Here is a 24124-nt window from a genome sequence, read left to right on the forward strand (position 1 = left end):
CAGGACACCTTCAGAGGTCTTGTGGCGTCCGAACCTCGATGGTTCAGAGACGTTTTTGTTGGCAAAATATTATGCAGGTGATTTGAATGGTTTGGCTAATATGCACTAATATGTTTATTAACGTGGAAGACATGGAGACTGAATAAACAGCCTTAATGTTATATGTTCATCACTATATTTCTTTGAGAACCTTGTTCTCCGAGGCATGTAGAACCTGGAGCACGAACCCAAATACAAGTGCAAGTGGGAGAGTCTCTGAATGACGTCAGCGGCGGAACAACAACAACAAAGCCGCGGACAGCTGTCGCTGGGAGCACGCGCTCGCGGGGAGGAGCGCGAACTTCAGTCACGGAGCGCGATGGCGGAGAGAGCGGAGCAGGAGGCGACACAAGCGCAGCGACCCTCATCGATAACCCCGCCGCCCCATCCGCCGCAGCCGCCGCCGCCTCCGACAACCGCTCTGGCGAGCTGGAAAGGGCCGATGAAGACATGCGCCACCTTCGCAGCGACGAACGTCGCGTTTTGGTGAGAGCCGTGACGCAGCTGTTTTTCCTCCCACGTGAGATTTAAAAAAATACATATTGTTAGCGTATGTTGCGTATGTAGCGTATGTTGTTAGCAGAATCCGCACTGCTCAGACGTGTGTCAAATGCTGATTTCAAGTGCGTGCTTTTCAATGAAATACATGTATATGTGTCTCATAGATCTATGCATAGATCCAACCTTCAGGCCTGTCTGTAGCTGCATTAGTGTTTCTCCATGTCATGCTACTGAGCTTAAACATATGTATTTAGACAGTCATTTCCTTTAAAATGCAAGACTTTACTTGAGCATGCAGTGCTGGTCAGAAAGCCAAGTCAGAGATCTTGTATTTTTTCTGCCTTCCTTTGTATAATGAGTGTAAATCAGATTAACCTTGGCGTTTCCTTGTGCATTATGAATAGTTCATATTCAAAAAGGAGCTTCATTCAAATCTGCTCAACCTATTGGGTGACCTATTGAATTTATACCAAATATATTGCACATGGCATTTCTGCATATAAGTAAGATATGGCCTGAATAGAAAGAACATTGAAGATTGTTTATTTTGGCCCGAGCAGAACAGGACAAACAGGCACGAAGTAGTGTATCCAACATTTCATACCTTAAAGGGCTTTAGATATTTCATGCTTGAAATGCATTTAACTTTGCTCTTCCTGCCTAATGAGTTAACTGGAAAAATTTTTTTTTGTTTTTCCCCTTATTCAGGTTTGTGTCCTTTAGTCCATTCCGGGTGGTTTGTCTTCTCTGCTTGTGTCTGCTTCTATTGCTGCTGGTACAGTTGATGAGGGATGTGGTACATTCCAGGTCAAGAGGTGTGCATTACCGTATTATACAGTTACTAATTGAGAATACTTTTCTAATGTGTAACAATGTAACAATGTATATATATATATATATATATATATATATATATATATATATATATATATGAATGTCATATAAAACAAGTGCTGCATTATTACCTGACCAATACTGGATCAATACAGAGTAATTAATAAAAGTTGCATAATTACAATACTAAGTATGGTTACAATACTAAGTAAGGTCATTTATGAGGGCAGCTGAAAGTGCAAATCTCATCCTTGAATGCAAAGGTTCGCCTGAATAGGTCATTGGTTTATTATGGGTTAAATGCAATATATATATATATATATATATATATATATATATATATATATATATATATATATATATACAATTATATTTGTATATTATTCAAAGCACTTTTGTACATCATTCCGGATACGGGCGTCTGCTAAATGTAAATGTATTCATTCAAAATGTTGCGGTATTTATCTTTTTTTCAATGTACATACTGCTAACTTGGTATATTTACAGACTGAACCTAACATCTTGTTCATCTTTTCCCTATTAGGGTCCAGTTTATGGCGAAGTATGACAGGCAGGTATGTTTAAACTAAGAGTGATTTGCATTACTGTAAAATTAGCAATGTTTTCTTTTCCAGTGCTTTACCTTTCCGGTTTTTCTTCTGTTTATGGAATATGCAACCAGCTGATTGACCAGTAGATGGCACTTCATCACCTAAATTGCATTATTGGTAATAGGCAGCAAGCCATAAGGTCAGCCATGTAAACTTATGACATATGCGTATAAAACCCATGATGCTGTTGTGGGTGCTTGAGTTGTTTCCGGGAAGATTCTTACACCACACTTAATAACCACACAACCCATTAACATCCATGCTTTTTATAGACATGTTACACTGGTGCTCTAATGCTAGTTTCATTATGCTTATATTGCACGAGTCCCAAGCCAACAGGTGTGAAGGTACTTTGACACATGTAAATGCCAATTAAAAATCAAGATGATTTAAAAATAAACAGATCGACAAAAGATTAAACTGAACCAAAGAGAAGCAGACATTAAAGTAAATATTAGGCGTGACTTATTTGTATTTGTGGGATTGTAGTTTTCTAGTGTTACAGTTTGTAGGTTGCTCCTAGTAGCTTGTCATGGATCTGGGTTAAGACTTATTAGTGTAGAGGGTGCTGGCATATACACATCAGAAGTAATTCGGATTAGCGGTTTATTACTTTTTATTCATTTCCGTAAAGACTTTCCATACCTGTATCTTAATGTAAATCCAAAGTGAACCTGGTAACATTCTTTCGGTTAATTTTGTCTCATTTCCAACATCACTAGCTAACCCCTTATATTGATGCGTGTGAGCACGACTGAGCAAGCAACCATGCTATCCAAACATCTCTATAATCCACCTACACACACACACACACACACACACACACACACACACATGCATGGGCTTAAAAGGACGCATAAGTTGATTAAGATATTTGATTAAGAGAAGGCTTGATGAATTGATCGAATTCTGTTAATGGTAAGCCTTGAGTTCCCTATTATGTATGATCCTGCTCCATACTGTAGACCTTCACACTGACCACTCTTGCCCTGTGATTTGTTTATGGACTTGCAGTAAAAACAAGTCTGGTTACACCATTGTATTGCACTGGTGGGATGCCAGTGTAGTAATCCTCAGCGCAGTGTTTATGTATCTGTTAAAGCTAAGCTTTAGCACAGCTGTTCTATTGCTTCAGGCTTCCTGCTGTTTATCCAGACAACTGTTGAGCTCAGTCAGGGCTCAATCTGGTGTCCTCACTTCTAATAGTTCCCCCAAAAGATCCTATTCCTAATCAAGTCCAACATGTGTGTGTGTTGTATCCAAAGTTCAACACAAGAATACAATTTTGATCGATTTTTACATATCTACATAATATGTCTGTGATTTGTGGGTAAAGGACATAATATAAAAAACACTCATTAAACATACATATGACTATTATGTTGTATGACCAAGTTGAAAAATTTAGAAAAAAAAGCTTTTGGCATTTTGGTGTTTTTGTCTGTTTCATGGCAAGTAAAAAGAACATTAGGCATGATCTTGGAGAAGCAAATTTTACCGCTCACCACTCTGGGAGGGTTATAAGGCCATCCAAACAATTACAAATTCATATTTCTACAGAGTGTTTACAAGACAGTTCAAATCTTTACAGGAATGTATGTTTTTGCAAGTACAGTTTTAAAGTCAGACTATTAACTGCTCAGAGATATAAAAATATAATATATAAAAATAAATAAAACACAAGAGCTACATTATGTGACCTTTAATGGAAAAGTGGTTAGAAAAAGAACCTTCTCTCAAAAAAGAACATAGCAACATTATTTCGGTCTGCCAAATTTCATCTGAACAAACCACGAAACCTCTGGACTGCTGAGACTAGGGCGGTCATCATGCACAGCATCATGCTTGACAAACACTGAACACAGAGTATCATTACAAACACCTCTAACCAACTGTTAAGCATGGTGGTAGAAGTGTGATAATTTTTGCTTGTCATTGAAACAGTGATTAACTTCAATGTTTTCCAGAATATTTTTAAGACAAATATGAGGCCATCTGTCAAGCAGCTTAAGCTGAAATTGGGCCATGCACATGGATAACAAGCATAACAGCAAAGCAACATTTAAATGACAATCCAGATTCTAGTAATTTAATATGCAAATCATTATTTTTAATAGTAAATCCAATTGAAATAAAACGTGAAATACATGTCATGTAAAGTGCAAAACCATTTTAAAACATGACCCTGATACAGGTTCTGGGTATTCTCAAAGACCTAGAAGACAAGCTAGAATAAAAAAAAGCTAATGAGACAGTAGCTATATTAATTTCATTACATGTGTGATACATTTATTTACATTTCATTCACATTTATTTACATTTTCTGTCCAGTTATTGTGCAAGTGCTTATTAGCCTCATATACACTGTAATAATCGTATATCAAGATGATTATGAGACTAGTTATCTACAAAAACTTTATTCAGCAAATCTATAACAGCGCAAGTTAATTGGGTAGTTGTAATAGTAGTATATCAATAATCTTGTCTTTGATGGTGGCTGGCTTTGTCTTTCTTTTTTTTTTTCTTTGTTTCTTTCTTTCTTTGTTTCTTTCTTTCTTTGTTTCTTTGTTTCTTTTGTTTTTTCTTTCTTTCTTTCTTTCTTTCTTTCTTTCTTTCTTTCTTTCTTTCTTTCTTTCTTTCTTTCTTTCTTTCGTTTTTTCTTTTCGTTCTTTAGCAAGTACTAGAGGAAAATCAGTAAAAATGGAAAAACTGCAATACCTTGCAGCCCCCTCTGTTGGCCAAAGCAGTAATGACACAATTACCATAAACCTTTCCTGTAATTAACTCTTACTTATAAGAATATGTTTAAATTGTGTTTTTTTTTTTTTTAATTCACAGCAAAAATCAAGGACATTTCTGGGGACAGCTCTAGTTGGCTACAAGGTTTTGTAAGATTTACCTGCAACTAAAATAAATATTACTCCTTAAATGTATCTACCTAATAAATCTATTCATCTTTATAATCACACGTGTTGTTTATATTTTAACAAGGTTACAATTGTACTGGTATAGAATTAGAGCAACATTGTCTGGTTCGATGGATCATCTAATACCAGCAATGAAATTTACAAAGAACTGTACACAGTTTCACACTGATGATTTGTGGTTCTCAAAGAGGGTGCAAGAGGCATAATCAGGGAGTCGATTTTTTTATTATTTTTGGTACCATTGTAGAAATCAATATAATATAAGTAATATAATATAGGTAATATATGTAAAGTTATTATGTGTAATATTATATTTAATGCTTGTATAGACAGCTGATTTGACAGTCATGTGGACTGAAAACGTTTAATAGTAAATCATGAACAGCAAATAAATAATGTCAGTTTAGACCCTAATGTGCAACGGTATGCATTCGTATCGAAATCTTTCGGTACAGGGGTTTAATACAATCCTTTTTATGTCTGAATCCTAGGTAAAATCCTGAGTTTCCTCAGGAACGTATTAAATTGCGGTTCGCAAGTTAGTTTAGACACCGCTTCGCACTTTGAGTGCATTTAAAAAAAAAATAAATACCAGGGGTATAAAAAAGAAACCTGAGTTAGCGCAGTGTCACTGTGGCTACTTACCCCGTACCGGAAATAAGATCTGTTTTGCGCAAGCTAAAGAATCCGTAGCACTAGCGCTAGCAGCTAACCAGGAAGTGGCTAGTGATTAACGCTAGCGCTATTGATTCTTTAGCGTTTTATGTCCAGCTTCAGTAATTTCTCTTAGAAGTAGAAAATCCTGACAATTCCACATATTGAGGGAGTGTATAAATGAAAGATGGAAGGAATGAAGACATTTGTAAAATTATGCTAAAATTAGTAGTAGAGTTAAGCAGATCAAATCTTTTTGAATATTAAATATAAAACACACACACACACATACACACACATCTAAATTAGCCAAATTGGGTCTAACAAATTTAAACTATATAATATATAACCAAGCTGGCATTTTATTTAGAATTGTTTTAAAATTGTAAACTGTTCAAATGTTGATCACAAATGTTAAGAATAAACTGTGTTAATAAAAAAAAAAAGGACAAGCAATTTAATATTTTGCATTTCTTCCCCCTAACTGTACCGAAATTAAACCGCACCGTGACTTAAAAACCGAGGTACGTACCAAACCGTGAGTTTTGTGTAGCCCTTGTTACACCCCTATATTATACAAATTTACATTTTGAAGCTCATGAAGTATGCACTGAGGGGATCTGTGGAATGTGGAATTTAATCGTTTTATGGTTTTAATAGTTTTAAGGTAAAACATTAGAATATAAGCCGTCTGCCAGTATTTCACATGATCAAAAACACTCATTGGATACAAATGTTGTTGTGTGTTCAAGAATCAGTAGTGTTGTGAAATGTGCAACATGTATTTGCCTGGCAGTCTGTCAGCCTGTATCATGTGTGATGGTTACGATGACACTGCCATTTCTTTGCCCTGAGAACTGCTTGCACTTTTTACTAACCATAATTTAGCTGCCTACCAATTCTGCCAATCAAAAGCAAGAATACTATTCAGTAAAGTGGTGTGCCAGTATAACACAGGCCTTGATTTGTGGAAGGATGAGCAAGCAGTGTGTATTAGCTACCAACCTCTTCATCATAATTACAGCAGTTGTCATATGAGTAGATTCTGTCACGTCGATTAAAATAACAAAGCGTTTTTATTATTTTTTTTCTTCACTTTGTTTTGAGATCATGGTGGGTGCCATGGTGTGACTCATTTGATAAGATATAGTAGTAATTATGGATCCCTTTAAAATGCAAACTAAAATAACCCTTATGTCATTTATAAGAATGGTGTAATATACTAAATATAACAGTTGAGGAGTATAAGCAACACGACATAGAGTCATAAACATATACAAGACCGGAGTTGTGTGGATACAGAAAAGTGGCATCTTTGATGCAATTTTTCTGCAAATCTTATACATTGGTGTATGTTTGGGGGGGATGGGTGTGTTTGTGTGTTACATGATAACCAGCACGTCTTCCTCTGTGTGATGGTTATGGAACGCTGTGTAGCTGTGGTATTTTTAGACCAGCCTAGTAGAAAAAGTGAAGCTGGGGGTCTACATAAACAGAGGCTTGGATTGGCATGTAAAGTATCAGAGCGGGTCACAGTACCCTGAACATTAATCTTAGCTTCGGTTTGAACTCAAAGGCTGGAGCGTAGAGCTATTTCTTCACAACTTGATGGTCATATTCTGGAAGATGATGGAGAAAAATCTTGGATCAGGCTTAAGGTAAACCTACTGTATTCAGTCTATTAGTAATAAAAAAGGTAAAAAGGGTTAAGGAGGAAAGAATAATTGAGGTGCTAAGTTGGTGAAGTTAAATGTGTGTGGATATATTTTGTAATTGCAAATGTTTTTGACGGTAGTCTACACAACGTTTTTTAAGCCACTTGTTCTAAATCGTTACAATTTCTATAGTAAATTATTCACAGATATAAGAACTACTCACACAAGGTTTCTGTAAGATGTGTACAGTTGTTCTAAAATGTTACCGTCTTTATAGTAACTTACTAATATGTAAGTTACGATATGTATAATGTTTCTACTTAATAATGTGTTACTATACAAACTTCATTACATCCATGTTATAGCTAGCTACACAACATCAACAAGAGACAGTACTCTTTCCATCACATGCCTTTAATGAAATGACTTGCATCAAAGTCTAAGTGAGTGTAGTTTAGGTTTTATATACTTTTTCATTACTCATGTAGCCAGGAAGCCAAATGTAAGTAAAATCTTTCAGAATCAGCTTTAGTTTGTGTGCTGTTTGCGTTGGACTAAGGAAACTTTCTATTGTGATTATAGATAACAATGTCCTCTGTGAGCTGAGAGGTAGGCGAGGGTTCTAGTGTTTTCACATTGGTCAGCTGTTGCTTTCAGGCTATTTTTGCCTTCTGTCACTAGGCTTGTTAGATTCTCAGATGTGTTGCTTTCAATGTTGATGTAAAGATTAGTACATGAGACAAAACAAGCAGCTGCTTGTATTTTCGTCTCTTGGATCAACGGTTGTCAGATTCAAACAAGCTAAATTGAAAGTTATAATGGAAATGGTTTAATGTGGAATGTTACAGTTGTTTGTGTGATATATATTTTGTGGTGTGTTGATTTATACATCAGCACATGGCAGCAGAGGACAGCCAGGTTTCTCCAACTGCCATTTCCTCGTACCGAAACTTGACCCCTCCTAACGCTTTTACAAGCCGCTTTGGATCATGTGGGAATCACACCTCATTGACGCTTGCCCACCCATCATGCCCTCTGTTGGGCAAGCCATCTTCTCTGGCACCAGACCTAATGTATTGCTGCTTGAGCTTCCCAGTGGATGGTGAAATGCTAATGTGAGCCACATTGCTTCATAGTCACACATGCCATTTCACCCCATGTGATCAGTTTCTTAGAAAATTGTGTCTGTTTGGTGGTATGGCCTGGAAAGTGATAGGTGACACTTGGAGTGTTATGGGGAAAGCCATAGCTACTAGGAGTCTGCAACTACACTGAAATAAATAGAGAACAGCATGTATTTAGAAAAGCAAGAAATACTTCATCTCATCTTGCAGATGGGTTCTGGGAATCTAGAAGGTGCAATTTTTTACCTAGAAATCTAGCATTAAGTTGCTATTTTCTTGATTAATCTTTTAGGTTAGCTTGGGTCATTAAATAATTATAATTATTTTTATTTATTCAGTGTGCTAAGCCTGGTAAGTTCTTATTCTGAATCCAAGTTCACTGATATGATATAATAGCTAGATAGGTAAAGATTAAATGGGCTATTCAAAGAGTATCTGACTTGATACTGATTTTGTTTTGTGTCTATGAGTTGTGGTTGATGTCATAGTAATGTGTATCACTCAGGGATCTGTTCATTTCAAACTTTATATTTGTCATGGGTGCTCTAGTGGTTAGGGCCTCTGAGCATGTTCCCAGTAGGCATTCCACCATTTTTGTTGGAGCTAAGCCGTAGCAGTGTAGCACAGAATTTGCTTATAAGGACCAAAAAAAGAGCTTGTTTAGCCTGCAAACCTGTTACAGGATCTGATTTAGGATCCAGGACATCTGTAGAAAGGTTACACATCTACTTTAACCATAATCATAGTTTATTGTTCTTTTTATTATATGAGCAAAATGATGTGGATACCTGACTATCATACATACCCATGTGTACATGGTGAATTTCCAATTTCAATGTTTATTCTCACTTTGCTGCTGTACCAGCCTCCACTCTTGTGAAAAGGCTTTGTATTAGAATATTATTCAATCTATACAATTGGATGCTTTTAATGTTGTGGCAACAGTTTGGGGAGGCTCCACACAAGGGACTATAAACTGTTTGTAAACAGGAATAGTAACAATCTGTGACAATCTTGTTTTCAGAAAAGCTGGCCATTTCCAACAGAAGTATATTTCATTAACTGACATTAACTGTTTTCAGCTTCCACAACCCCAGAAGCAGTTTCTTTGCAGAGCTAATGTAGGACACCTGTCTGAAATGTCCAGTTTTGCTATTTATTGTTATAACAAACATGGGGTTCATGCTGTCAGTCTCCTCCTACAACCTGCTTTATTGAATTTGGTGACTGGGAAGGCCACTGAAGTTCACAAAATTCATTGTAATATTCCGGTATAAAAATGAGATGGCTTTTGCTTGGTGACATGGTGGATTATCATCATGGAAGTATCCATTAGAATATAGGTAAAAATGTGGCCATAAGGGGATGCACACGATCAGCAACAATACTCGGATAGGTTATGGTCTTCAATTCTAAACAATGTTAAATCAGTGTTAAATCTGCCAAGAAAACACAAGTAAGCACAAACAATTCAAAAATAAACAGATGAAGGTTAGAAGAGAAAGCATGTTTGTGATTGTTGCCTATCTTCATAAAATCTTGATGTGGTTTCTGAGATTTGTTTTTTGCTCATCACAATTGTGTACAGTGGTTATTTAAGGTTAAGCCACTGAATTGGAACCAGTCATTTTTGTTTTCTTGCACTATTCAGTATAATCTCTAGGGATTGTTATGCAAAGGAATCCCTTGGAGATCAGCAATTTCTGAAGTATACAAACCAAACAGAAACTGAAACACATTCTAATGACGCCGATGGACAGCAACAGTATTAGATAGTTATAAATGCAAAAGTAGTAAAAGTGCTTAATCAATTTAGTAGTTTTTTTAATAGTTTTTACACACACACTATCAGTTACTCACCATGAAATTTTATACCTTAATTTGTTGCTCCCAGTAGTGTTTGAAAGGTAAACGGAAAGGAAGTACATCTTACAGTGTATCCTGAAATTATTCACAGCGCTTTACTTTTTCCACATTTTATGTTACAGCCTTATTCCAAAATGGATTAAATTCATTATCTTCGTCAAAAATCTACAAACAATACCCCATAATGACAAAGTGAAAGAAGTTTGTTTGAAATCTTTGCAAATTTATTAAAATAAAAAAATAAAAAAATCACACGTACATAAGTATTGACAGCCTTTGCCAAAATTAAGCCCAGGTGCATCCTGTTTCCACTGATCATCCTTTAGATGTTTCTACAACTTGATTGGAGTCGACCTGTGGTAGATTCAGGTGATTGGATATGATTTTGGAAAGGCATACACCTGTTTTATAAGGTCCCAAAGTTAACAGTGCATGTCAGAGCACAAATCAAGCCATTAAGTCCAAGGAATTGTCTGTAGACCTCTGAGACAGGATTGTATCGAGGCACTGATGTGGGGAAGGGTACAGAACATTTTTTACAGCATTGAATGTCCCAATGAGCACAGTGGCCTTCATCTTCCGTAAATGGATTGGAAAAGTTTGGAAACACCAGGAATCTTTCTAGAGCGGGCCGTCCGGCCAAACTGAGTGATCAGGGGAGAAGGGCCTTAGTCACAAATATAAAAACCTTATAGACACTCAAAAAGAGCTCCAGCGTTTTTCTGTGGAGAGAGGCGACCCTTCTCTGCAGCACTCCACCAATCAGGCCTGCATGACAGCTCGCCTGGAGTTTGGCAAAAGGCACCAGAAGGACTCAGAGACCATGAGAAACATGAATGACCTGAATGGCAAGCATCATGTCTAGAGGAAACCAGGCACTGCTCATCACCTCGCCAATACCATCCCTACAGTGGAGCATGGTGGTGGCAGTATCATGCTGTGGGGATGTTTTTCAGTGATTGGAGCTGAAAGACTAGTCAGGATCGGGGGAAAGATGAATGCTGCAATGTGCAGAGACATCCTTGTTTAAAACCTGCTCCAGAGTGCTCTGGACCTCAGACTGGGCTGAGGGTTCATCTTTTAACAGGACAACGACCCTAAGCACACAGACAAGATAACAAAGGAGTGGCTAGGAGAGGACTCTGTGAATGTCCTCAAGTGACCACGCCAGAGCCCAGACTTGAACCCGATTGGAGAGATCTGAAAATGGCTGTGCAGTGACACTCCCCATCCAACCTGATGGAGCTTCAGAGGTTCTGCAAAGAAGAATGTGAGAAACTGCCCAAAAATAGGTGTGCACAGCTTGTAGCATTATACTCAAAAAGACTTGAGGCTCGAATTGGTGCCAAAGTTGCTTCAGCAGAATATTGAGCAAGGACTTTGAATACTTATGTACATGATGTTTTTTTATTTTTTTATTAATTTGCACAGATTTCAAACAAACTACTTTTGTGTTGTCATTATGGGGTATTGTTTGAAGAATTCTGAGGAGAATAATGAATTTATTCCATTTTATAATAAGAATATAACATAATAAAATGTGGAGAAAGTGAAGCGCTGTGAATACTCTCCAGATGCTCTGTAGTTCCTGTTTCTGTGATGAGACTGTTAATTAACGCCCAGTTTTTCTGACTGCAGCTGGGAGCTGGTGGACTCGGGTCAGGAGAGCAGGTCTGGAGCAGAAGCTCAGCTTACAGACTGCTGGATGAGCATCAAACTGTTCCTTGAGGAGACATCTTCTTTCAAAAAGCAGAATCCAGGAAAGGTGACGGCATGCCTAATACTGAACTATGTGTATATTTACGTTAAGCAGTAGGAATGTAGTATTTGAAACTTGCATTTTTTTTCTGGTTGCAGTTTTGTCTTCTGGTATGCAGCTTGTGTTTTTTCTTGGCTATACTGGGCAATTACATTCCAGGAGTTGTTATTTCCTATATTATAGGTAAAGTGATGGATTCTTGCAAAAAACATTTCTGATGAATTCCCTGACAGCATTGTCACATTATCTGCAGTTTCCACAGTTTGCTTACGGACTGTGATGTGCGTTAATGTGCTTTTCATCTATTTGCCTCAGTGCTAGGAATTTTCCTGTGGCCTCTAGTGTCATCACATGAGTTTGGGATGTGGCTGGAACCGGTTCTGCAGAAACTGAACTTTGGCATTGGGCACTTCCTACAAAAGATTAAAGAGAATCATGGTAATATCTGATTAGCCAGAACAACCCAACATGCACAACAGATTTATAATTAATTAGTAACTGATTATTACAAATGAGAATTGCAATTCCCTGTCTTTCTTTCACCTAGAAAAAAGATTGCTCCAAGCAGAAGTTGAGAAAGAAAACATCGAAGCTGATCTGTCTTCAATGTTCCCTAAGGTGGGCAAACTTTTTTTTACTTTACTTTTGGCAGCCTTTTGAATGTAAATCAAGATGGGAACTGATGCAGATGCTTCGTTTTAGCTGGACTCCACGGTGTGTAGGGAGCTGTCTGTATCAGACACAGAAGTCTCTGAAGTAACATGGACTGATAATGGAACCTTTAACTTATCAGAAGGACACACACCTCAGACAGAAGACTCAGAGGGTAAGCTAGCCTGTCCTTCTAGTTTCATATATCGATTTGCTCTTTGATTGTGGGTTTACACAAGTGGAGGACACAAAGCATGTACTTGAGTAAAAGAAGAGATACACTAGGTAAGATATAAGTCCTGTCAAAGTAAAAGTGCTCCTTTTAAACTTTCACTTGAGTATTGGTGCAAAAGCATTTGCCTTCAAAGTTACTTAAATATCCAAAGTACTCTTGCTTTAACTCAGTTTATGTGAAAAGACTGTAATGTTACTCTTAGCATACCAAAGGCCACGGGTGATGAGGCACGTTTGAGTCAGGAGTTTCTTCCATCATTTATTACTCTCAAAATATTCTGCTTGATGTTGAACTGATGCTGAACTGTATGCTTGTGCTAAGTAGAGACCACCAAGCAGCAATCAAAACCAGTTAACAGTTATCCGCTCATAAATTAAAAGAAATGACTGATTTCACACAATGTAGTTGAGTAAAAAGTTGACAAGTAGTAAAGTTAAAGTCTCCCAAGATGGAAATACTACAGTATAGTACAATAACTCATATAAAACTGACTTAATTCCAGTAACTAATTACATTTACTTCGTTACTGTCCACCACTGGTTTACAATATTTCACACCAACATTCTGTTGCAGCTGCATAAATTTCCTTGCTTTCCAAAGTCACAACAGATGGCTGAATAATTAGTGGTGACTAGTGGATGGGGTGAATCATGTGAGCAGATTTTAACTGTATGGAACCCGCATGCAATGCAATCTGTCAGCTACTTGTGTGGTACTTGTGTGGTACATGTTTTCCTTCACCCACTCCATGTGTTTGGATAATGTTTTTTTCTAGTCACCGAACTAATCGGTAAAACATGCAGTGGTAGACAGAAATGTATATATTTGTTCATTACTGTGCTTTTGTTACAGTTATTTGAAAGTAACTGTAATTAGCTGAGCATTGTTTTTATTTTGGTACATTTTTATGGCAATACATTCTAATGTGTAATATCTTACTTTTCATTCCACATGTCAATCATAGCTCATTTGACCTTAATATATAAATTGCATTTAAAGATCTGTTGTTAGACCATATCAGTTACCCCATGGTTCTCTGGAGGCTCTCCATGCTGCCTAATTTCTCAAAGTGATTGACACATCCAGCAAAGAACAAAATCACTTTATACATAATAAATTTACCGGTGTAGTTTTTTTCATTTATGTACTTTTGATTTATGGATATACATCTATTTTTGAGGGAGGACATCTTATTTGTGGTCAGATTCATGATTTTACTATAACAAAAGAATGTCCTAAATATAATCCTAGATTGATGTGTACATGCGGTGTGAGACTTGATTAACTCAATCTTGCACTTGGAAAGGAAACATTCTTCTCTGATTTAGATTTAGATCATCGCAGTGAGGAGGAGGTGTTCTCTGGTGGCCTCACTGACTTCCCCTCCCTGGATAATGGTGTAGGGACGAATGGGGATGATGAGGATCTGAGCATTGGCCTGCCGATCACATACATCTCCCAGCAAAGAGATGCTCAAGGGACAGCTGTAAGGGATGAGGCTGCAGTGTCTCAAGCTTTGGGACTTCTACAGAGGACGGCCGAGAACGCCATCACAGCAGCAGTTACTGCTGCTATACAAGAGCGACTGGAGTCAGCGATTGCTGAAAATACAGACAGTGAGGCTGAGGACTTTGAGTTGCTCGACCAGTCTGAGCTTGAACATCTGGAGGGCGAGCTAAAGCTGGAAAAAGGAAGCGGTGAGCCTCGTTCCAAAGATGCCAAAAACACAGGTTTTTTCTCCAAACTCCTGGGGAACCAGTAATCTTTACAACTGGGCAAAAGCATGGGCAGAAAACAGTCCTAGAGACTAGGGAAGGTCCAGATTAATGACGGTATTCCATTGTTTTTTTTTTTTTAATCAATGTTTTAATTAAATCATCTTGCAGTAAATTCCAAAACCATAGAGAAATGATGCTTCTTGTACAGTCATGTGAGATGATGGGAAGCAGGGTTTAATATTTTCATTTTTTTTTTATATATATTCTACATAGTGAAGTGATTTCAGAACTGGTCCCCATTTTAAAAGAATTGTGTTCTATGAGACCTCTTTCATGTGTATGTGTGAATTTGTAATGTAAAACATTTGTGATATATATATATATATATATATATATATATATATATATATATATATATATATATATATATATATATATATTATTTTTTTTTTTCATTTTTAAGGAAATGATAATGATTATATTTCAAACTACAACTACAGCCAAAAGTAACTTTGCAAAACACCATTTACCTTAAACCAAACCCCTATGTAAAAAAATGGTGTCAAATGATTGTATTATACAAGCAGTTTTTTGCATTCAATTCACATTCAGTTAACAGTGATATCGCTCTTCGACTTGTATTCGTAGATAGTACTGTAATATCTCCAAAACCAATACAACATACACAATACAACATAAATATTTTTCTCAACACAAACTTGTTCAACATGTGACATTTTTATTTCTTTTTCTTGCGGATGCCAACTTAATAGAATTGTTAGACGGAGATTTATATTATATGCCGCCAACTTTTTTAATTTTTTTTATTAAAGTATGTGAACCATGTGCACATCATCTCCTCTCAGCACCTTCCTACCTTATAATATACACGGCACCAAAGCCAAAGAGACAAATCCTCTAAAAAGATGACAATCAAGATGACAAAAGTAGGGTTTCAACATGAATTTTAACTATATCATAACTATAAAATTGTATACATCTGTAACTCAAGCAGATAATCATGAGATATCTACTTCTTATGTTACCTAATTTGTGTTTTGGGCTTTGTGTTCTTTTTTAATTAACCATTGTTTTAGAGTTGGTGTCCCAGTACAAGACTGTGCATGAATAATCCATTAATTTGTATTTGCACCTTATTTATACAGCAATGCAACTAGGCATGAGAGCACGCTGACACTGAGCTGAAATTTTAGTTTTGAATAGTTTCATTTGGAAAAAATATATAATCTGTGCCCCATCTATCTATCTATCTATCTATCTATCTATCTATCTATCTATCTATCTATCTATCTATCTATCTATCTATCTATCTATCTATCTATCTATCTATCATCTATCCATCCATCCATCCATCCATCCATCCATCCATCCATCCATCCATCCATCCATATAGTAAGGAGATTGGCAAGAAACCCCTTATTCATAAGAGAGGTCAGAGGAAAATGGTCAGGTTGGTTCAACCTACCAGTCAAGATATAGAAACTCTTTTAATCACACTTTACATCCATGTAGACCATCATATTGAGTTTCTTTTCTCTCAGCCAATAACAAGAATCTATTGTGAAGGATATCATGGGCAAAGGTCCACCAAACTAGACAAATTAAGATTGTTCTTTTTCTGGTCTTGCCACTATTAACCTGTATCTGCAAGGTCCATTTATATCTTCTGGTCCAGTTTTAGACAGTTATGGACAATTGTAAACAGATTTGGTTGCATTTTGTTACAAAAAGAAATTCAAACGGATCAAAGGAAAAAGGATGGTTGACAAATAGCCCCATTTGACTCCTCCTTATATCCACAATACTGATAATTCTATACGTTTAAAACTTCTCGTAATTCTGTAAGGTACTTTATCTCTTTCTTTCTTTAAATTCAATTTCTAATTGTACTATGACTTGTACTATGAAGTAATGTAAGCTACCTAAACTCTTCTAGTAACACAATGACTTAACATGGACTTTTCTAATGTTCTTATTATTTTGAACACTATACAAAAGAAAGAGATTTGTTTCAGTGTCGGTGTGATTCCAAATGCATCTGAATGTACTATTTATTCCTTTCTTCACTCCTGATAGATTACTTCACATACATATGATTGCCTGATTGCCTTATATGCCTGTGTGAATTGTGTGTCAGAATGAAAGAATATTAAAAATATTGTAATGTGTATGTAAATATTCTTAAAATGTGATTAAAATATGAATATTTAAAGTCATTGTTTGTGAGATTCGATCAAAGTGGAAGTTTATGAAAGACCTGGATTTTGAATATACCCCAATAAGCAGATTTTTTCCTATTTTGCATTTCTGATGCTTGGCAGGTAGGGGGCGATACAAGCTTCTGGGTGCACCTGACTTTGTACCTGTATTTAACCTATGCTTCTAAAATTCATGAATATTTCTTTAAAAAAAGATTTCTGTGTTTTAGTGAGTTTCAGTCTGTTAAGATATAATGAATGGGCAGTGAAAGACTGATGTTTGTTCATTAAACTGGTGTTAAACTCCTGACAAATCTAAAAAAAATAAGTGCCTATGATTCAAGCTTACATTAGCCTTGTTCAATCTTAGGTTTTCTAGTTTTTTATCAGAGAATATGCACAAAATTTCATGGCATCCTCTGGTGTCCTGGTGTATTCCCACATTGCACTCTGCATCTTTGCACTCTGCATTATCCTGAGTGGATACAGTGGTTACTAGTAAATAATTTTAGACTACACCAAAGGGCAGAGTCTATCTATTCTCGTATTAGGACATTCCACAGACGTGTTCATGAGCTGTGAAGCTTTGACCTTTGTTAAATAAACTGACGTTTCTATCTATCTATTAAATCTATCTATCTTTTGACCTACCACCCCACCCGACTTGTACGGAGAAAAGTATTCAAGGCGCCTCACTTTTTCACACATCTTTGTTTCTTCCCCAAACTGTTTCCACAAAGTTGGTTTACTTAGTTTGGAATAAAATCTCTTACCTCAACCCTATTGAACTTCTTTGGGATGAACTGGGAAAATGACTGCACCCCAGGCCTCCTCAGTCTACATCTATACCTGACGTCACTACACCTGAATTAGAATAAATCCCCACAAGCATACTCCAAATTCTAGTGGAATTTTTTCCCAAAAGAGTGGAGATTATAACAGCAAATGGGGACTAAATGTGGAATTCGGTGCTTAAAAAGTAAATACGAATCTTGATGACAGGTGTCCAGAAACGTTTGTCAATATGACGTATATATTTATCTCTTTACTTAGTTACTAAAACAAGCCCTTTAATGGTACAGCCCCAGCAATAGTATAGTTTGGGCCCTTATTTAATGTATGAAAGTGATAGATGTTGTTTACTTAAAATATTAAACTATTGTCAGCATTGAAGTCATGTTTATTGGTGTGTTCCTGATGATCCTTGATTTGAAAGTAATGTTTTTTACATTGTAGTATACAACTTCTGAAAACTAATATCCAAATAAGTGATAGTATTTGTATTTTATATTAGTTGTTTAGCATGTCCATGAATGCCAGTAGCCACACAACACACTGAATTCATTATGGAGCGTATAGGTGCTCTTAAAGAAAACCTGTTGCCATTGTTAGCCCTTTAAAATCCAAAATGTTGCTTCAGACACAGCGGGGATTGTTTTTATTGGGCTCGAAACCATTGCATCCTTTTGCTAAATGAGATTTGCAATATAGTGCGGTAACTGGCCTGAGGCCAAAACCGCAGCAGAAACACACCATGTGCAACACAGATTCAGCACAGGCCTTTCCAGCATGAGGTTCTGGATTTCTGGGTTTAGTGTAGCAGACAGATAGGCAATATGTTTAAAATGTCAATTAGGCAGTTGTTGCATATTTATTCTAAAATAATAATAGATGGTAATTTTCCTAACTGTGAAATTCGACATGATTTTTTAGGTAATGGTTGTTTAGCGAATCCACTAGTGAATCTTAAACTAAAAAGTCCAACTCCAAATAATGCATTTTTAGCATGTGAAAATACAACTATACTTATCAATCAGTTATTCAAAAACATTTCTGATAAAAAAAGAGAACTAAAAGCTTAAGTCTACAAAATATATAGTGACAGGTTTACCAGTTTTCACTACTAGAAAATGTAAAAGTTTCTATTTATAAATCACTCAGAATCACACTTTATACAGTTATATTGTATGACAATTCAACATATCCCAAACACAAAGAGTATGTCTGAATTGTTACACACTGACGTGACTCAATATGATGTGTTGCATATACTCACCAGAAACTCCTGCCCTCCCGCACCTTTATATAGTGATCCAATGAGCCATTAATGCAGCAGCAGCACAATTCATAAACCCATACAAATTGCAGTCCTAGACAGGCTGGTTTAAGTATTTCTGAAACTAGTGGTCTTCTGAGAATTTTTGCTGTCTGCAGAGTTTCATAAAAGCACCAGTAAGTGGAATTTTTTTGGGCAGAAAATGCCTTGTACATGAAAGAGGTCAAAGGAAAATGTCAGACTGGCTTGAAAACTGTTGTGCAGGAAAATCCCTGGACATCAGCAGTTTCTGAAATACTCCTTCCAGCCTGTCTGGCTCCAACAATCATGCCTGCAAATTATGAGAGACAGGGAGGGGGAAGTATAAAGTATGAATGAGCTTGTCTTGTTATAATTTCAAGAGATACACATTGTGATCAAAGTGTAAACAGGGCCTCAGAACTACAGAGTAGGATGGTCAGAAATCAACACAGGCATTGGGGCATGCTGGGATAAGTTGGCGAAAGCATCTGATAATCTGAGTCTATATCAAAAAGGAAAGCTTTTTTACAATACTGTGTCTGAGCCCTTAGCACTAATTGGGTGTCTGTTCCATAGCTGGGAGGGCTTTTTAGGTTAAAGCTCTGCCTCCTGCTGTAGTCTTAATTATGCAAGATTCTATTAAACACCCTACACCTTTTGATCGATGCAGGTATGGCGGATCATAATTGAACAAAATTTTACCTACAAAATCTGATGTTAGACCATTTAGTGCTTTATAGGTCATTAGTGGTATTTTATTATCAAAGTAAACTTTTACTGGGAGCAATGCTATGAGGTTAAGATATGCATGATATGATCATTTAAAATATTTGACTCTTTGATTTGCTAAAATATGTGGTGCATTTTTATATTTTTTTATTGATACCTTTTATTGAAGTCCGGGCAACGGCAAGCCGTGACGTCACCGCGAACATGGAAGCTACAAAATGTGTGAGCAATGGAGCAACGCTAGTTTTAGTTTGTTCAGGAAAGCGATTTGTGTGTAAATTTGTGCAAGCAATGGCTAAAGCAAAACAAAAGCCGTAGCCGTATGGCTATGCGCATGCGGCACCACAGGTCGTGGGGCTCGCAGGCCGACCTGGCAGAAGGCATGGAGAAGGATAAGTCCCCTCCACCCCTCCAACCTCCCCTTCCGGGCGAGCACCTGTGCCCTTCGGCGGTTTCTTCTCCCAGTGCTTGCAACGCAGAGCTCCGTATTTCTTCCTCCGAGGAGGGAGAATTTTTGGAAGCTAGCGAGCCCATGGATTCCTCACAGATTGTGCTGTACGCTCAGCTGTATGCTGAAGCCCCGATCAAAGGAGCAGGCTGACCTGAGGGTGGTCTTCTTCTCGAACAAACGGGCAGTGGTGCAGCGGCCCAGACAATCAGAGTGCCCTACATCGAGGATGGCGATGTACACCTCATTACACGGTGCCTGTACCTCCTCAGCACCACCAGGAGGCCAGGCTGTTAGCTCTGCCACAGGATGTGCTTTAGGGTGGAGCCTTCTTCCAGCGGGTGCCTCCCTCCACCTCCGCTCGAAAGATCGCTGCGGATGGAGGAGACCCACCACCTCTCAGGAAGCCTCAGCGGCTGCAAGGCATTGCTCCAGCCGCTCTGAAAGGGTCAGAGAGATTTCCTGGCAGCTTGGAAAGGCCTGCCGGATGTATCTCGGTGGGTCTTACATACAATAGAAAGGGGTTACTCAATTAAATTCAGGTCCTCTCCTTCCCGGTTCAGTGGGATGTGTCCCACCCTGGTAGGACCCAAGCAGGCTCTGGTCCTGGAACAGGAAGTGCACACCACTCTAAGGAAAGGGGCCATCAAAGTGGTTCCTCCCTTAGTCAGAGAGTCAGGCTTTACCGCCAGTACGTTATTCCAAAGAAGGATGGCGGATTGAGGCCGATCCTAGATCTGTGCTCCTTGAACTGCTCACTCATGAGGCTCAGGTTTAGTATGCTCACCCTCAAGGAGGTTGTTTCTCAGATCAAGTCCTCGGACTGGTTTGTCACGATAAATCTAAGGGACGCCTATTTTCACATAGCCATCCTTCCCGCTCACATTGGGTTCCTGAGGTTTGCTTTCGGGGGCGATGCTAACCAATATCAGGTCCTCCCATTCGGTTTAGCACTCTCACCCCGCACATTCACAAAGATCAGAGCACCAGGTGATCTGGCATCGAGATGTCGTTCTTGCCTGCATGAAGGAGCTGGGGTTAAGACTAAATGCAGGGAAGAGTGTGCTTTCTCCAGTACAGAGAACCATCTTCTTGGGCTTAGTGCGGGACTCGACCGTGATGCAGGCACAACTGTCTCCCGCCCGGATCGAAGCTATCCTCACAGCAGTCAGGAGAGTAAGAGAATGCCAGTCATTCACTGTGCAAAAGTTCCAGAGGCTGCTGGGTCTCATGGCAGCAGCGTCCAATGTGATCCCACTTGGCCCCCTCCATATGAGACCCCTCCAGTGGTGGCTCAGAGACAGAGGGTTCTCCCAAAAGGGCAGTCCACTATGTACTGTCAAGGTCTCACGGCGAGCCCTTCGAGCCTTAGATATGTGGAAAGAACCTACGTTCCTTTCTCAAGGCCCTATTCTGGGAACTCCTTGTCATCGTTTAACGCTAACGACGGACGCATCCCTCATGGGGTGGGGATGGCCACTTCGCCCAAGGTCGGTGGAACGAGCTACATCTTTTATGGCACATAAACTGCCTGGAGATAATGATGGCTGTGTTTTTGGCTCTAAAGCACTCCACCGAGACCTAAGAGATCGCCATGTGCTGGTCCGTATGGACAACACGTCGGTGGTCTTGTACATCAACCACCAGGGGGGGTCTCTGGCACGGCAGATCCTCTTGTGGTCCCAGGGAAAGCGGCTCCCGGGAGTTCTGGGAGTTCGTTGGCCGGCCAGACCATGGTTCACGAACAGGAGGGATCTTTTCTCTCAGGCAGGGGGAACCTGGTTCACCCCCGCCCAGAGTTATAGCAGCTGGTATCTCTACTGAGGTAGTGGAGAACATCCTCTATTTCAGAGCACACCACGTGGTGTGAGCACCACCAGTTGGACCCAGTCAATTGCCTGGTCGGTTCAGTTCTGGAGTTGTTGCAGGAACAGTTGGCCACAGGGTTGGCCCCAACAACTATCCCGGCTTATTGTACCCCGCCCACGGGGCAGTCGCTGGGCAAACACCCTCTCATGACATAGTTCCTACATTGCATTCAGAGGCTGAGGGCCGGGATGTGACCCAGAGTGCCTGTGTGGGACTTGGCCGTTGTGTTGGCGGCTCTATCTGAGCCCCCCCATCGAGCCTTTGGCCGAAGTTGGCCCTAGGTACCTATCTGTAAAGACTGCTTTTCTTCTGGCAATATCCCGTCTGAAGGCTCTTTTCGTGGCCCCGTCTCTCCTGGAGTTTGCCCCTTGGCATGGCCAGTGCATTTCTCTATCCTAAACCTGGGTATGTGCCTAACGTGCCTACAGCTCCCCTACGACTCTTCGTGCTGCAGGCATTCTGTTCTCCTCCCTTCCAAACCCCCACCAGGAGAAGCAAAATCGGCTGTAAGCACTGGACACGTATCTCCATAGGACAAGTCCATGAAGAAAGTTGGAGCAGCTGTTTGTCCCCTATGGCCCTTATAGGAAAGGTTTCCTGCCAATAAGCAGACTCTCAGCAGGTGGATAGTGGATGCCATTTCCTCAACTTATGAGTCCTCTGGTCTTTCCACTCCTTCCAGAGCCAATTCTTATTCTATCTGGAGTATGGCGGCCTCCTGACGAGTTTCTCGTCAGGACATCTGCAACGCTGCAGGCTGGTCCACCCCACTGACCTTTGTCAAGTTCTATGACCTCGACATCAGAGCCACTCCCAGCTCCTCTGTCTTGTGTTCTGGTTGTGCACAGACACACTAGGCAGGGACTGGTCAGTATGGCATGATTGAACACTCGTTCCCATAACGTTGTGATGCAGCTCGAGTTCCCGAAGGGGAATGTCTCTAGGTTACGTATGTAACCCTAATTCCCTAAAGGGGAACAAGACGTTGCGTCAACATGCCATACTCCCTGTATCCCTGCGGCGCTTACCTTTTTTTTTAGAAGCTAGCGTCGATCCATTGCTCGTGCATTTTGTAGCTTCCTAGTTCGCAATGTCGCCTTGCTGGTGACCTCACGACTTGCCGTTGGCCAGATTTCACACGTGATTCAGAGCGTGAGCAACGAAGAGGCATTCCCAAAGCGTTGTGATGCACATCTCGTTCCCTCAGGGAACTAGGGTTACATACATACATAGGGACGTTGGGTTTAAAATCAGTATCAAATGCACCCATTTCAAAACATTCACAGAGTCCTTTAGGTTATAGTCCTTATTAATTTCGAACCAATTATTTAATTCTTTGATTTTATTTTTTTTATTAAATTTTTGTCTGCAATAATCGCTTGAATAGGAATCTCATAAAACCAACCAATCTCTATATGCTTTCATCTTGCTTGATATTCCAGATTGCACCAACCAACTATTAATCTCAACTGTGATGCCCAGAAATACTTTTGCAAACATCGAAGGGCCACCCCTCCTTTTTCTTTACTCAACTGCAGTGTTTTATATTTTTTATATATATTAAATATTATATATATTTTATAATTACCATTGTTTTCTTGCCTTGATTTTGAACCTGGAAGCCAGTTTATCCCACTCTAAAAACTGCTTTTTGAACAAGGTAACATGTAAAGACTGGAATAGATAGAGTAATCTTGGAAGTATGTTTTGCTTGACTGAATCTACCCTTTCCCATGTTGAAAAATGGTAAAAGGTTCCATCTTGCGATGTCTAATTAAAAAGATTTTATTGATAGGGCCATAATTGAGCAGTATTAAATATATTTAAGATTTCCATTTTAAGCAATAATCCTTTTTCATTTCTTTTTGGGGGAATTAAAGGTAAATACTTAATATTCTATTGAAATCCTAAAAAAAATCCAAAAGTTGGTAATTTTTCGCAAAGCTCAACCAACGATTCCATTGGCTCCTTCAGATAAAATAATATGTCAGCAAATAGTGGTATTTTGTTCTCATTGTCTTTAATGTTAATACCTTTTATTTTTGAGTTTTGTTTGATCCACTGCCCCAGGGGTTCAATGAACATTAGCTATTAGCTACGATTGAGACAAATAGCTTATAGTCCATATTCAGGACAAAGCTGTGCAGTCTTGTTTATTTCTCCCCTCTTTTGTAATCACAGAAATAACGGCGTCTCGCTACGAGGGTA

At 38.8% G+C, this 24124-nt stretch overlaps 1 protein-coding gene across 2 annotated transcripts; it reads left to right on the plus strand.

Moving 5' to 3' along the window:
- Window positions 1–217: 217 nt before the first annotated feature.
- Window positions 218–16807, plus strand: retreg1 (reticulophagy regulator 1). 2 transcript variants are annotated; one of them, XM_046851781.1, is made up of 9 exons: window positions 218–525; window positions 1249–1355; window positions 1919–1949; window positions 11850–11976; window positions 12069–12153; window positions 12286–12408; window positions 12518–12588; window positions 12673–12796; window positions 14185–16807. In XM_046851781.1, the coding sequence occupies exons 1-9, from the start codon at window positions 260–262 to the stop codon at window positions 14616–14618; spliced, it is 1368 nt and encodes a 455-aa protein (XP_046707737.1). In that variant the 5' UTR covers window positions 218–259; the 3' UTR covers window positions 14619–16807. The 2 variants fall into 2 exon arrangements, with proteins under 2 accessions (XP_046707737.1, XP_046707738.1); XM_046851782.1 differs by lacking the exons at window positions 218–525; window positions 1249–1355; window positions 1919–1949 and adding an exon at window positions 6231–7224.
- The last annotated feature ends 7317 nt before the right edge of the window (window positions 16808–24124 follow it).

The sequence above is a fragment of the Silurus meridionalis genome, chromosome 6 (assembly GCF_014805685.1).
Source record: "Silurus meridionalis isolate SWU-2019-XX chromosome 6, ASM1480568v1, whole genome shotgun sequence".
In the NCBI taxonomy this organism is placed as follows: Eukaryota; Metazoa; Chordata; class Actinopteri; order Siluriformes; family Siluridae; genus Silurus; species Silurus meridionalis.

Coding starts and splice junctions, on each gene's coding strand:
- retreg1 (XM_046851781.1), top strand. CDS start 260: ATGACGTCAGCGGCGGAACAACAACAACAAAGCCGCGGACAGCTGTCG. Junction 11,977..12,068: donor AAAAGCAGAATCCAGGAAAG/GTGACGGCATGC, acceptor TTCTGGTTGCAG/TTTTGTCTTCTGGTATGCAG. Junction 12,154..12,285: donor TGTTATTTCCTATATTATAG/GTAAAGTGATGG, acceptor TATTTGCCTCAG/TGCTAGGAATTTTCCTGTGG.